The sequence below is a fragment of the Microcebus murinus genome, chromosome 17 (genome assembly GCF_040939455.1).
Source record: "Microcebus murinus isolate Inina chromosome 17, M.murinus_Inina_mat1.0, whole genome shotgun sequence".
NCBI lineage: Eukaryota > Metazoa > Chordata > Mammalia > Primates > Cheirogaleidae > Microcebus > Microcebus murinus.
Window position 1 is genome coordinate 60,363,563 of NC_134120.1, and position 12,377 is coordinate 60,375,939.

The following is a 12,377-nucleotide window of genomic DNA, read 5'->3' on the forward strand; positions in this document are numbered from 1 at the left end:
CTCTCTGACCCCTCTCTCTCTCTGACCCCTCTCTCTCTCTGACCCCTCTCTCTCTCTCGGACCCCTCTCTCTCTCTGACCCCTCTCTCTCTCTCGGACCCCTCTCTCTCTCTGACCCCTCTCTCTCTCTGACCCCTCTCTCTCTCTCGGACCCCTCTCTCTCTCTCTGACCCCTCTCTCTCTCTCTGACCCCTCTCTCTCTCTGACCCCTCTCTCTCTCTGACCCTCTCTCTCTCTCTGACCCTCTCTCTCTCTCTGACCCCTCTCTCTCTCTCGGACCCCTCTCTCTCTCTGACCCTCTCTCTCTCTCTGACACCTCTCTCTCTCTGACCCCTCTCTCTCTCTCTGACCCCTCTCTCTCTCTGACCCCTCTCTCTCTCTCGGACCCCTCTCTCTCTCTGACCCCTCTCTCTCTCTCTGACCCCTCTCTCTCTCTGACCCCTCTCTCTCTCTGACCCTCTCTCTCTCTCTGACCCTCTCTCTCTCTCTGACCCTCTCTCTCTCTCTGACACCTCTCTCTCTCTGACCCCTCTCTCTCTCTCTGACCCCTCTCTCTCTCTGACCCCTCTCTCTCTCTCTGACCCCTCTCTCTCTCTCGGACCCCTCTCTCTCTCGGACCCCTCTCTCTCTCTCGGACCCCTCTCTCTCTCTGACCCCTCTCTCTCTCTGACCCTCTCTCTCTCTCTGACCCCTCTCTCTCTCTGACCCCTCTCTCTCTCTGACCCCTCTCTCTCTCTGACCCCTCTCTCTCTCTCGGACCCCTCTCTCTCTCGGACCCCTCTCTCTCTCTGACCCTCTCTCTCTCTCTGACCCTCTCTCTCTCTCTGACCCTCTCTCTCTCTCTGACACCTCTCTCTCTCTGACCCCTCTCTCTCTCTCTGACCCCTCTCTCTCTCTGACCCCTCTCTCTCTCTCGGACCCCTCTCTCTCTCTGACCCCTCTCTCTCTCTCTAACCCCTCTCTCTCTCTGACCCCTCTCTCTCTCTGACCCTCTCTCTCTCTCTGACCCCTCTCTCTCTCTGACCCCTCTCTCTCTCTGACCCCTCTCTCTCTCTGACCCCTCTCTCTCTCTCGGACCCCTCTCTCTCTCTCGGACCCCTCTCTCTCTCGGACCCCTCTCTCTCTCTGACCCCTCTCTCTCTCTCTGACCCCTCTCTCTCTCTCTGACCCCTCTCTCTCTCTCTGACCCCTCTCTCTCTGACCCCCTCTCTCTCTCTGACCCCTCTCTCTCTGACCCCTCTCTCTCTCTCTCTGACCCCTCTCTCTCTGACCCCCTCTCTCTCTCTGACCCCTCTCTCTCTGACCCCTCTCTCTCTCTGACACCATCTCTCTCTCTGACCCCCTCTCTCTCTCTGACTCCTCTCTCTCTGACCCCTCTCTCTCTCCCTGACCCCTCTCTCTCAGACCCTGTGTCTCTCTGACCCCTCTCTCTCTCTGACCCCTCTCTCTCCCCCTAACCCCCTCTCTCTGACACCCTCTCTCTCTCTGACCCCCTCTCTCTCTGACCCCTCTCTCTCTCTGACCCCTCTCTCTCACTGACCCCTCTCTCTTTCCCTGACCCCCTCTCTATCTCTGACGCCTATCTCGCTCTGACCCCTCTCTCTATCTGAACCCCTCTCTCTCAATGACCACTCTCTCTCTCTCTGACCCCTCTCTCTCTCTGACCCCTCTCTCTCTCTGACACCCTTTCTCTCTCTGACACCCTCTCTTTCTCTGACCTCTCTCTCTCTCTGACCCCTCTCTCTCTCTGATCCCCTCTCTCTCTCTGATCCCCTCTCTCTCTCTGTCACCCTCTGTCTCTCTGACCCCTCTCTCTCTCTGACACCCTCTCTCTCTCTGACACCCTCTCTCTCTCTGACCCCTCTCTCTCTCTCTGACTCCCCTCTCTCTCTGACACCCTCTCTCTCTCTGACAACCTCTCTCTCTCTCTGACCTCTCTCTCTCTCTCTCTGACCCCTCTCTCTCTCCGACCCCCTCTCTCTCTCTGATACCCTCTCTCTCTGACACCCTCTCTCTCTCTGACACCCTCTCTCTCTCTGACACCCTCTCTCTCTCTGATCCCCTCTCTCTCTCTGACCCCTCTCTCTCTGACACCCTATCTCTCTCTGACACCCTCTCTCTCTCTGACACCCTCTCTCTCTCTGACCCCTGTCTCTCTCTGTCCCCCCTCTCTCTCTCTGTCCCCCCTCTCTCTCTGCCCCCCCTCTGACACCTCTCTCTCTCTGACCCCCTTCTCTCTCTGACCCCCTCTCTCTCTATGACCCCTCTCTCTGTCTGATCCCCTCTGTCCCTCTGACCCCTGTCTCTCTCTGACCCCCCTCTCTCTGTGACCCCCCCTCTCTCTCTGACACCCTCTCTCTCTCTGACACCCTCTCTCTCTGACACCCCATCTCTGACACACTCTGTCTCTGACACACTATCTCTGACACACTCTCCCTGACACCCCATCTCTGACACACTCTCTCTCTGACACCCTCTCTCTCTTTGACACCCCATCTCTGACACACCCTCTCTCTGATACCCCATCTCTGACACACTCTCTCTCTGACACCCCATCTCTGACACACCCTCTCTCTGATACCCCATCTCTGACACCCTCTCTCTCTGACACCCTCTCTTTCTCTGACACCCTCTGTCTCTCTGACAGCCTCTCTCTCTGACACCCCATCTCTGACACCCCATCTCTGACACCTCATCTCTGACACACTCTCTCTGTGACACCCCATCTCTGATACTCTCTCTCTCTCTGACACCCTCTCTCTCTCTGACACCCTCTCTCTCTGACACCCCATCTCTGACACACTCTCTCTGACACCCTGTCTCTCTGACACCCCATCTGTGACACACTCTCTCTCTGACACCCTTTCATCTCTGACACCCTGTCTCTCTGACACCCCATCTCTGACACACTCTCTCTCTCTGACACCCTCTCATCTCTGACACACTGTCTCTCTGACACCCCATCTCTGACACACTGTCTCTCTGACACTCCATCTCTAACACACTGTCTCTCTGACACCCCATCTGTGACACCCTGTGTCTCCGACACCCCATCTCTGACACACTCTCTCTCTGACACCCCATCTCTGACACATTCTCTCTCTGACACCCCATCTCTGACACCCTGTCTCTCTCACACCCCATCTCTGACACACTGTCTCTCTGACACCCCATCTCTGACACCCTGACTCTGACACCCCATCTGTGACACCCTGTCTCTCTCACACCCCATCTCTGACACCCTGTCTCTCTCACACCCCATCTCTGACACACTGTATCTCTGACACCCCATCTCTGACACCCTGACTCTCTGACACCCCATCTGTGACACACTGTCTCTCTGACACCCCATCTCTGGCACACTCTCTCTCTGACACCCCATCTCTGACACACTGTCTCTCTGACACCCTATCTCTGACACACTTTCTCTGACACCCCATCTCTGACACGTCCTTCACTGACAGCCTCCTCCAACACCGTCTCTCCGATGCCTTTTCTTTTAGCCACCCTCTGTGATAGCCCTGCCCAGTGACTTGTTAAAAGAAGTGGAAGAGATGCCCAGGACCAATTCCAGCTCTCAGTGGGAGTATGGCCACTCTGCGTAGGCGGACATTGTCCTCTGGCCTTCAACGCAGACATCCTGGTTACTGTTTGCCATTGGAGGTGCCTTGGGGGTCTGCAGTGCCCACCTCTGCTCTCCCAGGACAACTCACTGTCAGGGAGTGTCACAGTGGCCACTGGCATGGAGGCTAGTTTGGTTGCCCTGTGCAGTGTGATGATTTTGTGCTTTGGGATGTGTGTGATGCCGGTGAAATATAAACTGCTTCTATTTCTGTCTCAACCCGATGCACGCACACGTCTGGCAACAAGCCCAGTAAGGCTTTTCCTCATTCCTTCTGAGCGCCTTTCCTCCTGGCAGGGGGGAATGATGGGCAGCCCTGAGGAGGTCAGCCAGCACCTGCTTTCTTCCAAGGCCCTGGAGCCCCTCCCCAAGGGGCCCAATGGGCTCTCCTGGCAGTAGCGTGGTGTCTGGGCATCCTGGCCGGCACAACCGTGCAGCCGCCTCCTGTGGACGTCCTCCTGGCTGTAGTTTCACCAGCCCGCAGGCGGATCCTCCCTCCCTGCTCCCTGGTCACCGGAGGAGGACCGTGGGCATGCCCCAGGCTCTGCGGGCTTCCTGCTGCCACTGGGCTTTCTCCGCACTGGGCAGGCGTGGCTTGCAGTCGTGGGCGGGGCCAGGGCAGGGAGAGCAGCTGGGCTCCTCCAGATGCCCTGGCTCACCCGCCTGGCACACGCGGTGCTGTGTTCTGCCCCAGGGTTACCCCAGGGATCCAAGCCAGCACTCCCTCCTCAGCCTCCTTCCTCCTTCCTCATAGCTCAGCCACATGCCCTGGGGCTGTGGGCAGCATCCTGTTCCCAGCTCTGTGGGCACCTTCACCTGGGTCAGCACTGCTCTGGTTCTCTCAAGCACTTCCTTTTGGCCCATCCCTGCCCAGGGCCCTCCCACTCAAAGAGCCCTGCCCTGGGGAGGCGGGCAGATGTCTTCCACAGGGGTCTTGCTGTGTGGTGTCAGGTCATTGGTGACTGTGACAGAAAAGCTAAGGCATGTGGTTTAAGCAAGGACTGAAATGCCAGGGATGGTTCTGCCTTCAGGCAATGCTTCATCCAGGTTCAAATGATGTCGCCAGGACCTTGTTCTTCTCTGCCATCTCTTGGCTCCTGGTTTCTTAGATAGTGTCCTCCCTGGGGTGACAAGCAGGTAGTCAGCAGGGCCAGCAGGGCCAAATCTCAGATGCCGACTCGGGCTCAGGGGCATGAACCCTGCTGCTGTCCCCAGGGCCTCCCGTGAGATTATACCAGGTCCCTGTTGCTCTGAGAGGCTGTGCCGGCTGTGCTGAGCACAGGAGCGGTGTCCAAGGAAACACGGTGTATAATTAGGTCCAGTTTTCCTCTTCAGTCTGGGCTAGGGTGCAGCCCTATAGAGTCCATGGACTGAAGGTGTGGCCAGCAGTGGTTTCTTGAATGGAATGGTATTGAGAGTGGGGTGGGTATTATCACCCTGATGATTCAGAAGAAACACAGCTCAGAGAACATCAGTGACCTGCCCAAGGTCCCCTGGACAGTTAGGGTGGGTCTGCACAGTGCCCGGGCCATGCTCTGCCTCAGCCTAGTGTTGCCATGGGACTGGAAGTTCCCCCGTTGACCAGGGCCCTTGCTGCCTCCATGCACTAAGGCTGGGAGCAGCTGCCTACCAGGCAAGGGTGTGAGTTGGTAGGTCAGACCCCTGGAGGTCCCTGCCCGGAATCCAGACTGACATCCCACCACATCAGAGATGCACTTGCTGACATCCCAAAGCAAGAGCCTTCTAAGAAGTCTCAACAGCTTAGAACCCAAGAGTTTAATGGCAATTCCTGTTACTCCCATCTCTCCCTGGGGGGATTGAATGCATGACTTCCAGTTACCTGGTTGGCCCAAGGAGTCCATGTCCTCTCCTTTTGGGGAAGGGGGAGCTGCCTCCTTCCAGGACAGGGCCATGCTTCATCCACCAGCTCTGATGAAGCTCCAGGCAGCACCTCAGAGCAGCCAAGGACAGGTGCCCGGGAGCTGTACCTACCTGGCTAACTGGACCCCTTGTCCCACAGAGGGCAGCCAGGCTGTCGAGGATGCTGCCCGGGACATGTTCCAGACCCCCAATTCTCTGCACAGTCTCGCTGAGCTTCTCCCCAAGCCCAGAGGCAGTTCCCCTTTCAGATACGCCCCTTGCCCCCATCTTGCCACCCTGGCTCTAGCCAGAAAGTTTAGGTGTCTGATCTCTGCCCGTGCGTCTCTGAAGGGAATGTGGTGTGCTCCACTCAGTCCAGGATGGAAAAGCAACCCACTGTCCTTGCAGTGGAGGCTGCAGCCAGTCACTCCTAAATTAATCAAAAGCAGAACCATGGGGTGCTTGTTGACTCCAGACACCTCCCAGTCGGTCGCATATGAGGGATGCATTCCTTATTTGACCCTAACCTTTCTAAAAGCAGGCTTCCTTCCCTTCCTGCCAAGGGCCCACATCTGAGAACGCCTCTGTCCACCCTGCAGATGGAGGGACAGAGGATGGTGTCTTCGTTTGGGTTGCTGTAACAAATTACCATAGAGTAGGTGGCTTAAACAGTACACATTTATTTCTCACTGTTCTGGAGCCTGAGAAGTCCAAGATCAAGGTGCCAGCAGATGGGGTGTCTGGTGAGGGCCCACTTCCTGGTTTGCCAAAAGCTGACTTCTTGTATTCTCACATGGTCGAAAGAGGGCGAGGGAGCTCTCTGGCCTCTTATAAGGGCACGAATCCCATCCACGAGGGCTCCACACTCATGCCCTAATCCCCTCCCCAAAGCCCGCCTCCTGACACCATCACGTCGGGAGCAGGGTTTCAACTATGAGTTTTGGGGGGCATGCCAGTCTGTTGCACATGGGTCGTTGGGGGGCTGCTGGCGGCCTTGGTTGGTTGGTAGATGGGTGGGCAGCCGAGTCAGTGGGGGCAGACGCCACTGCCCACATCACTTGGTTGGGGCAGGGGCTTCCTCCTCAGCTAGGCCACTCCCAACACCACTGGGGCCATTGTGACTGTCACCACCAGAGCCCTGCAGGGTGGCGAGTGCAGGCAAGAAACTGAGGCCCTGAGGGGAGGTGCTGAGCCCAGGATCACCAGCCTCAGGGTGTCACACCAGATCCCTCACCCCCACTGGTAGCCCCAAGCGGCCCCCCCCGAGCCCAGCCTGGCCCAGGCTCTCTGCCCAGTAGCTGAGGAGACCCAGGCCTCACTCGATCGCCTGGAGGCGGCCCGCTGTCAGTGATACTGCCATCCGCCCCTCCTGCATCTGCACACAGAGATCTCGGGGGGGCAGTCCCAGTGACCTGGGCACAGGCCAGCACTCTGGACACTGCGGCCGATTATCCGGGCTGAGCACTCAGTTTTAAGAGTGGCTGGTGTGGGCGTGTGAGGGAGGAGCCCGCGTTGTGCTGGAAGCTGCTTTTTGGGCTCCCTCCTCCAGCACAAGTGTGAGCTTTAAGGGCAGGAGCCCTGTAGGTCAGAGGGTGCCCATGCCTCCAGGCCTGCCCAGTGCCTCTCGGATCCCTCTGATCCCCTAGGACAGGAGCAGTCTCACCCCTGTCATGTGTGCTCCCTTCTCTCTTGGGGGCTCCTGCTCCCCTCTGGCCCCTGGTGCCTTCCCAGGCCTCAGGAAGCCACTAGACCCCAGCGGGGGGTCAGGCTCTCTGTCCCCATCCTGCCTCGCCCTGTCCGTCCAGCCTGACTGGTACTTTGGCTGAACCCCGTCCTTAGCTGAGGATGCCAAGGGCCTCTGGAGAGGAGGGTGGGGCAGTCCCAGGGCCTGCTGTTGGAGGAGATCATTTATTTAATAGGAAAAGGATTCTTTCCACATATCTGGCCTGTGTATCTGTAGGATTCTGCACTGGGTCCAGGCACCAGATAACTGCTCATAACAGCTAATAGCAGAGCTTCTCCCTCCGGGTCTTTCAGAGTTGTCCTCGCCTCCTCAGGGCCGTCGGTGCAGCCCAGGGGCCCTGCGCCAGGCGCCACCAGTCTCCTCACTGGCCTCCTTCAAGATTCCTTCTCGGAGCATAGACCACAGCCAGAGCTGCCCCTCTCAGAACTCCCCTGGAGCCTTAAGACAGACTCCCGACTCTGGGCCCCCAGGCCCTACAGCACCCCCACACCCCTCTTGCCCACCACTCCTCTGGATTCCTCTGCTGTCCCCACTCACAGATCACTTCTCACAGCAGGGGCTCTGGCCTGTGCGCTGTCCCCCAGCCTGCGACACCAGGAGCTCTGCTCCCAGAGCACAAACCCTCTGCCCAACCAGTGCCCCATGCCAAGGGCAGCAGTGACATCGGAACAAAACCAGTGTTGCCGAGGAGCACTCCAGCTTGCCCTTGGCCCCATGCCTCTCCCAAAGTACGTGACTAAGGGCTCTGTGTCAGAAGCGACTAGGCGTGAGGGGTGGGCTGGAGGCCCAGGGACCAGGGGGTGGTGAGCACCTGGGGAGGGGCTGGCGCCTGAGAGGAGAGGAGAGGGTTCTTCAGAGACAGAGGGCCAAGGGATCCCCAAAGTGGGAGCACACTGCTGCCTGGTGTGACTCCCCTGCCCCTCGCTGGCCAAGTTCCCATCCACACAGCCTGGAGTGCCACACGCTCTGTGGGGCAGGGTGGACCTGGGACCTGGGGACACTTGAGCCCAGCCCTGAAAGTCTGGCCCAGGCAGGACCAGAGCAGCCCAGAAGTGTGAGTGCAGAACCCGCTCCTGCCCCCACGCTGGAAACCAGCATGGAGGTGCTAGTTCCCACCACATGTTTCGGGCTTGGTGACCAGCGCAGTCTTGGGTGTTGTCAACGGGGAAAGCCAAACTCTGTAAAATACTTTTAAAGAGATTTATTCTGAGCCAAATTTGAGGACCATGACCCGGAGCCACTGCCAAGAGGCCTTGAGCAAGTGGACTAGTTCTGGCTGGGTCACAGTTCGGTTTTTATATTTCAGGGAGACAGTGGTTACAGGTAAAGTCATAAATCAATACGTGGGAGGCACTCATTGGCCCAGAACATCTGGGACATCTAGAGGGGGCTTACAAGTTATGGGTGGGTTTAAAGATTCTTTGGCTTATAATTGGTTAAAGACATGAAGCTTTGTTTAAAGGCTTGGAATGTTTCCACATAAGGAGCTGTTATCAGAGATAAGCCAGGGACATAGATTTGTTATGTAGAGTGAGGACCTGCAGGTCTGTCTTGCATACCTTTAGGCCTGTTAATAAACCTTGGGGACAAAGGATGTTCCCAAGAAGGGAGGGGGGCATGATAAGGGTGTCCGACCTCATTCCTTCCGGCAGGCAATTTAGTTTTAGGATATTCCCTTGGCCACGAGGGGGCGTCCATTCAGTCAGCCGGTGGGGGCGGGAGCCTTAAATTTTTATTTTAGTTCACGGTGTGTGGGGACACCCTGTTGGCTGACACCTGGGGTCAGTGGCTACAGTCAATCAATCACATTGGAAAGCTAAAATGTCTAAACCTAATGTGGAGTCTTTTCTGTGTTCCCATTTAGATTTATTATAAAAGCAAAAACAACAGTAAAGACCAAAAAATAATAAAAACAGAAAACAACCCACCAGCAACAGTTGCCTTTGTGGGGAGGAGCTCTTCCCACGGATTGCTGCCCGCAAGGGGCGGGAGGCGTCGCTGCCCGGCCGCGCCGGGGACGCCCGGGAGCCGCAGCCCACGCCAGGCGGCGGCCTCCTCGCCCGCCCAGGCGGGCCCGCTCGGCTTTCTGGGCGCGGGTCCCGCGGCCGGGCCGCCAGCCCTGCCCGGCCCTCGCCTGCTGGCTCCAGCTGCGCGGCCCGACGCCCCTGACCTCGGGGTTCAGGCAGGCGCCCGGCCAGCGAGGTGGCCGGCGCGCCCTCCCGCACGGCCCTCCCGGTGGAAGCGGGGTGGCCGCGGGCACCTGCCTCCCCTGCAGGCCGCCCGCACCACTGCCGCCCTGGGCGACCGCGGCCAGGCCTCCTTCCCATCGCCTGTCCAGGGCACTGGGCTGATGGCTGGCACGGAGGACGGTTAAAATCTGTGAACTAAAATGCTCACCCCCCACCGGCTGACTGAATGGACCCCCTCGTGGCCAAAGGAATATCCTAGGGCAAAGTTGCCTGCCAGGAGGAGGGAGGTCAGACATGCCTTATCATGCCCCCCTCCCTTCTTGGAGACTTCCTTTGTAACCCATTAACAGGCCTAAGGGTATGCAAGACAAACCTGCAGGTCCTCAATTTATGCAACAAATGGAACCCATCTCTCTGAAATGTATAAAACTGAACTGTAACCCAGCCACAGCGAGTCCACTTGCCCAAGGCCTCTTGCCAGTGGATCCGGGTCATGGTCCTCAAATATGGCTCAGAAAAAAATCCCCTTAAAATTATTTTGCAGAGTTTGGCTTTTTTCCCTTGACAAATCGAAACTTCACAGAGGGCTGGGACTTCAAGACTGGCATCAAGTTTATTATTATCTCTCATTAAATATATTCCGTCTTTTCAGAGAACATCGTCTACAAAGGCATAGTAGATTTTCTTCCCAGGTACATGTGTGGGCATGCAGTTATGCGACAGGAGGGGACGTGGCACAGACAGGTGGTAAGCCCAGGCTTGGGTCCTCTGTGGGCAGCAGCCAGGGCTCCCCGGGAGAGGCCAGAGGCGGGTCCCACAGCCAGGTGACGTGCAGAGGGAGGGGAGGGGCACGGGACGCAATTACAGCCACACACGCACGCAGCTGCAATCGGAGGGTCTGCCGAGCAAGCCCATGCGCGTGCGCAGCCGCCTGTCCTGCAAGCGTCTGCGGGAGGGCGGGTCGGTCTTTGGGTAGGAACTCGCTGGAGGGTCTCTCCTGGTAGGGGTGCTGGGCGGTGTGAGCCGGGATGGGAGGCCTGGGCGGGATGGGAGGCCTGGGCGGGATGGTCCCAGCCTCCAGGGGATCTCTGGTGCCCCCCTGTGAGGGGGCAGGCTTGATCTGCTAGGGTGTCCAAGTCAGGGCCCCCAGGGCCACAAGAACACCCACTGGCTGCTGAGTGTCACCATGCAGTGCCAGCTCCAAGGCCTTCCTCCGTGCGGCTCACAGCGCCGGTTTCCTGTGAGGGCTCCCATGTCTGGGAGGCACCTCAGGGGCAGGGCCAGTCCTGAGGGAGGTTAGAGCCACACGAGGTGGCTCTAGACCATCAGCTGGTTCTCCACACTGTGGACCAGGTGGGGAGACTGGGGGCCTTCTCCAGAGAGAGCATCTGCTCTGACAGCCCCACTTGGGGCTGAGAATCGCTGCTCCCGGGCTCCCTTCAGACTGAATTTTGAAAAGGAAATTCTTCACAGCAGCTGAAATAATCTCTTTAGTTCTAGTGAAAAAGCCCCATCGGATGGTCTTTCTCATTCAGGGTCGGGGTGCTGATTCACTCTGGACCTGGTCCCTCAGGTACAGATGGCCACCGCACGGGACAGTCAGCTGTTTGGTCGGGCTCAGGAGGGGACCCGACACCTCACTGTTGCTTTGGGAAGGAAACACACACCTCCCTGGCGGGGGGAGGAAAGCTGTGCAGGAAGGGCAGCGGCACAAGCCTGTGGGTGGGGCAGCGCTGCGGGCAGGGGCTGTGAGAGCTGGCTCAAGTCTGGCTTTACCTGGACCCCTGTGTGACTCTCAGACCCACATATTCCTTATCAGAAAATGGGTGTCATACCGCCCACCCACTGTGCAGAAAGGAGGCCATCAAGGGGATATTATTCATGGACGTGCCCAGCTTGGGGCCGTCCCTGTGGACACTGAGCTCAATGACAGCTGAGTCTGAGGGAGAGCGGGGCCAGGGCATTGCAGGGTGGCCCTGGGCAGGCATGGTGCCCGAAGCCTGGGGTCCTGCTCTCCCAGCCGGGGAGGGGGGCTGCGGACAGGGAAGAGGGCGCTTCTCTTTGGCCAGAGCTAAATGAGATGAGTGCCCGATCTGGGCCTCCAGCCCTCTGCTGGCCTGGCCAGGTACTGCCCCCAGTTGTTGGAGCCCAGGGTCAGCAGAGAGCAGGGCCTTGGTCCTGCGCTGCCTTAGTAGCTGTTGTCCGTGAAGAAGGTCGCGTGGGCAGATGGGGCGCAGTTGTCCTTGCATGGCTGCGACAGCGCCCCGTACTCGCTGTTGTAAAACACCTGGCCTCCTCGGGCTCCCCGGTCGGGCCGCTGCTGCCTCCCTTGGGGGTCAGAGTGCACCCTGGTCACATCCACGTCCCGGCCAGGTCCTTTACAGCTGCCAAGACAAGGAAGATGGAGTAAGAGGGAGGTGACCAGACCTGGGTCAGGGTCTGATTGGAGTCACCAAAGACAAGCCGGAGCATAAAGCTGCTTACAAACTTTGAGAAGCACACACAATCTGGCCTTAAAGAGCAAACCAGATGGAGCTGGCAAACACTGGAACTTTCTTGGTCCCAAGCTTGGACACGGGAAAGTGAAGAATGTCTGACTTCACCCCTCAACCTGCTCCTGTTCTATCTGGCCCCCTCTAGTGACAGCACCCGCATGCCTGCAGTTGTGCCAGGCAAGCACCTGGGGTGGCCCTTGCTTCCTCCATTCCCTCACCCGCACATCCATCCCTCCGGAAGTCCTGGCCATCCCAACTCCAAGACGTATGTGCACGTGACTCCATCCGCTCTCTGGCCTGGAAGGAGCCCTGACCTTGTGGGCTCTGTGACCTCCTCCTGGCTGACCACCCTGCTTCCACCACTGCTGCCGGAGTCCGGCCTCAGAAAGACCCTTCGAGTTGGGCACACCATTCTCGTCCGGGCAGAGCCTCCAGCGGTCCCATCACTCCCAGAATGAAATCCGAGGC

The 12,377-nt window shown here is 58.2% G+C and overlaps 1 protein-coding gene across 1 annotated transcript in view; it reads right to left on the minus strand.

The window, feature by feature from the left end:
* Nucleotides 1-10,002: 10,002 nt before the first annotated feature.
* The window catches only part of FLT4 (fms related receptor tyrosine kinase 4), a 39,689-nt gene continuing 37,314 nt past the window's right edge, over nt 10,003-12,377 (minus strand). The window contains exon 29 of the mRNA XM_012754601.3: nt 10,003-11,798. Within this exon, the coding sequence (XP_012610055.2) occupies nt 11,603-11,798 (196 nt within the window). The 3' untranslated portion in view covers nt 10,003-11,602. The remainder of the gene's footprint in view (nt 11,799-12,377) is intronic.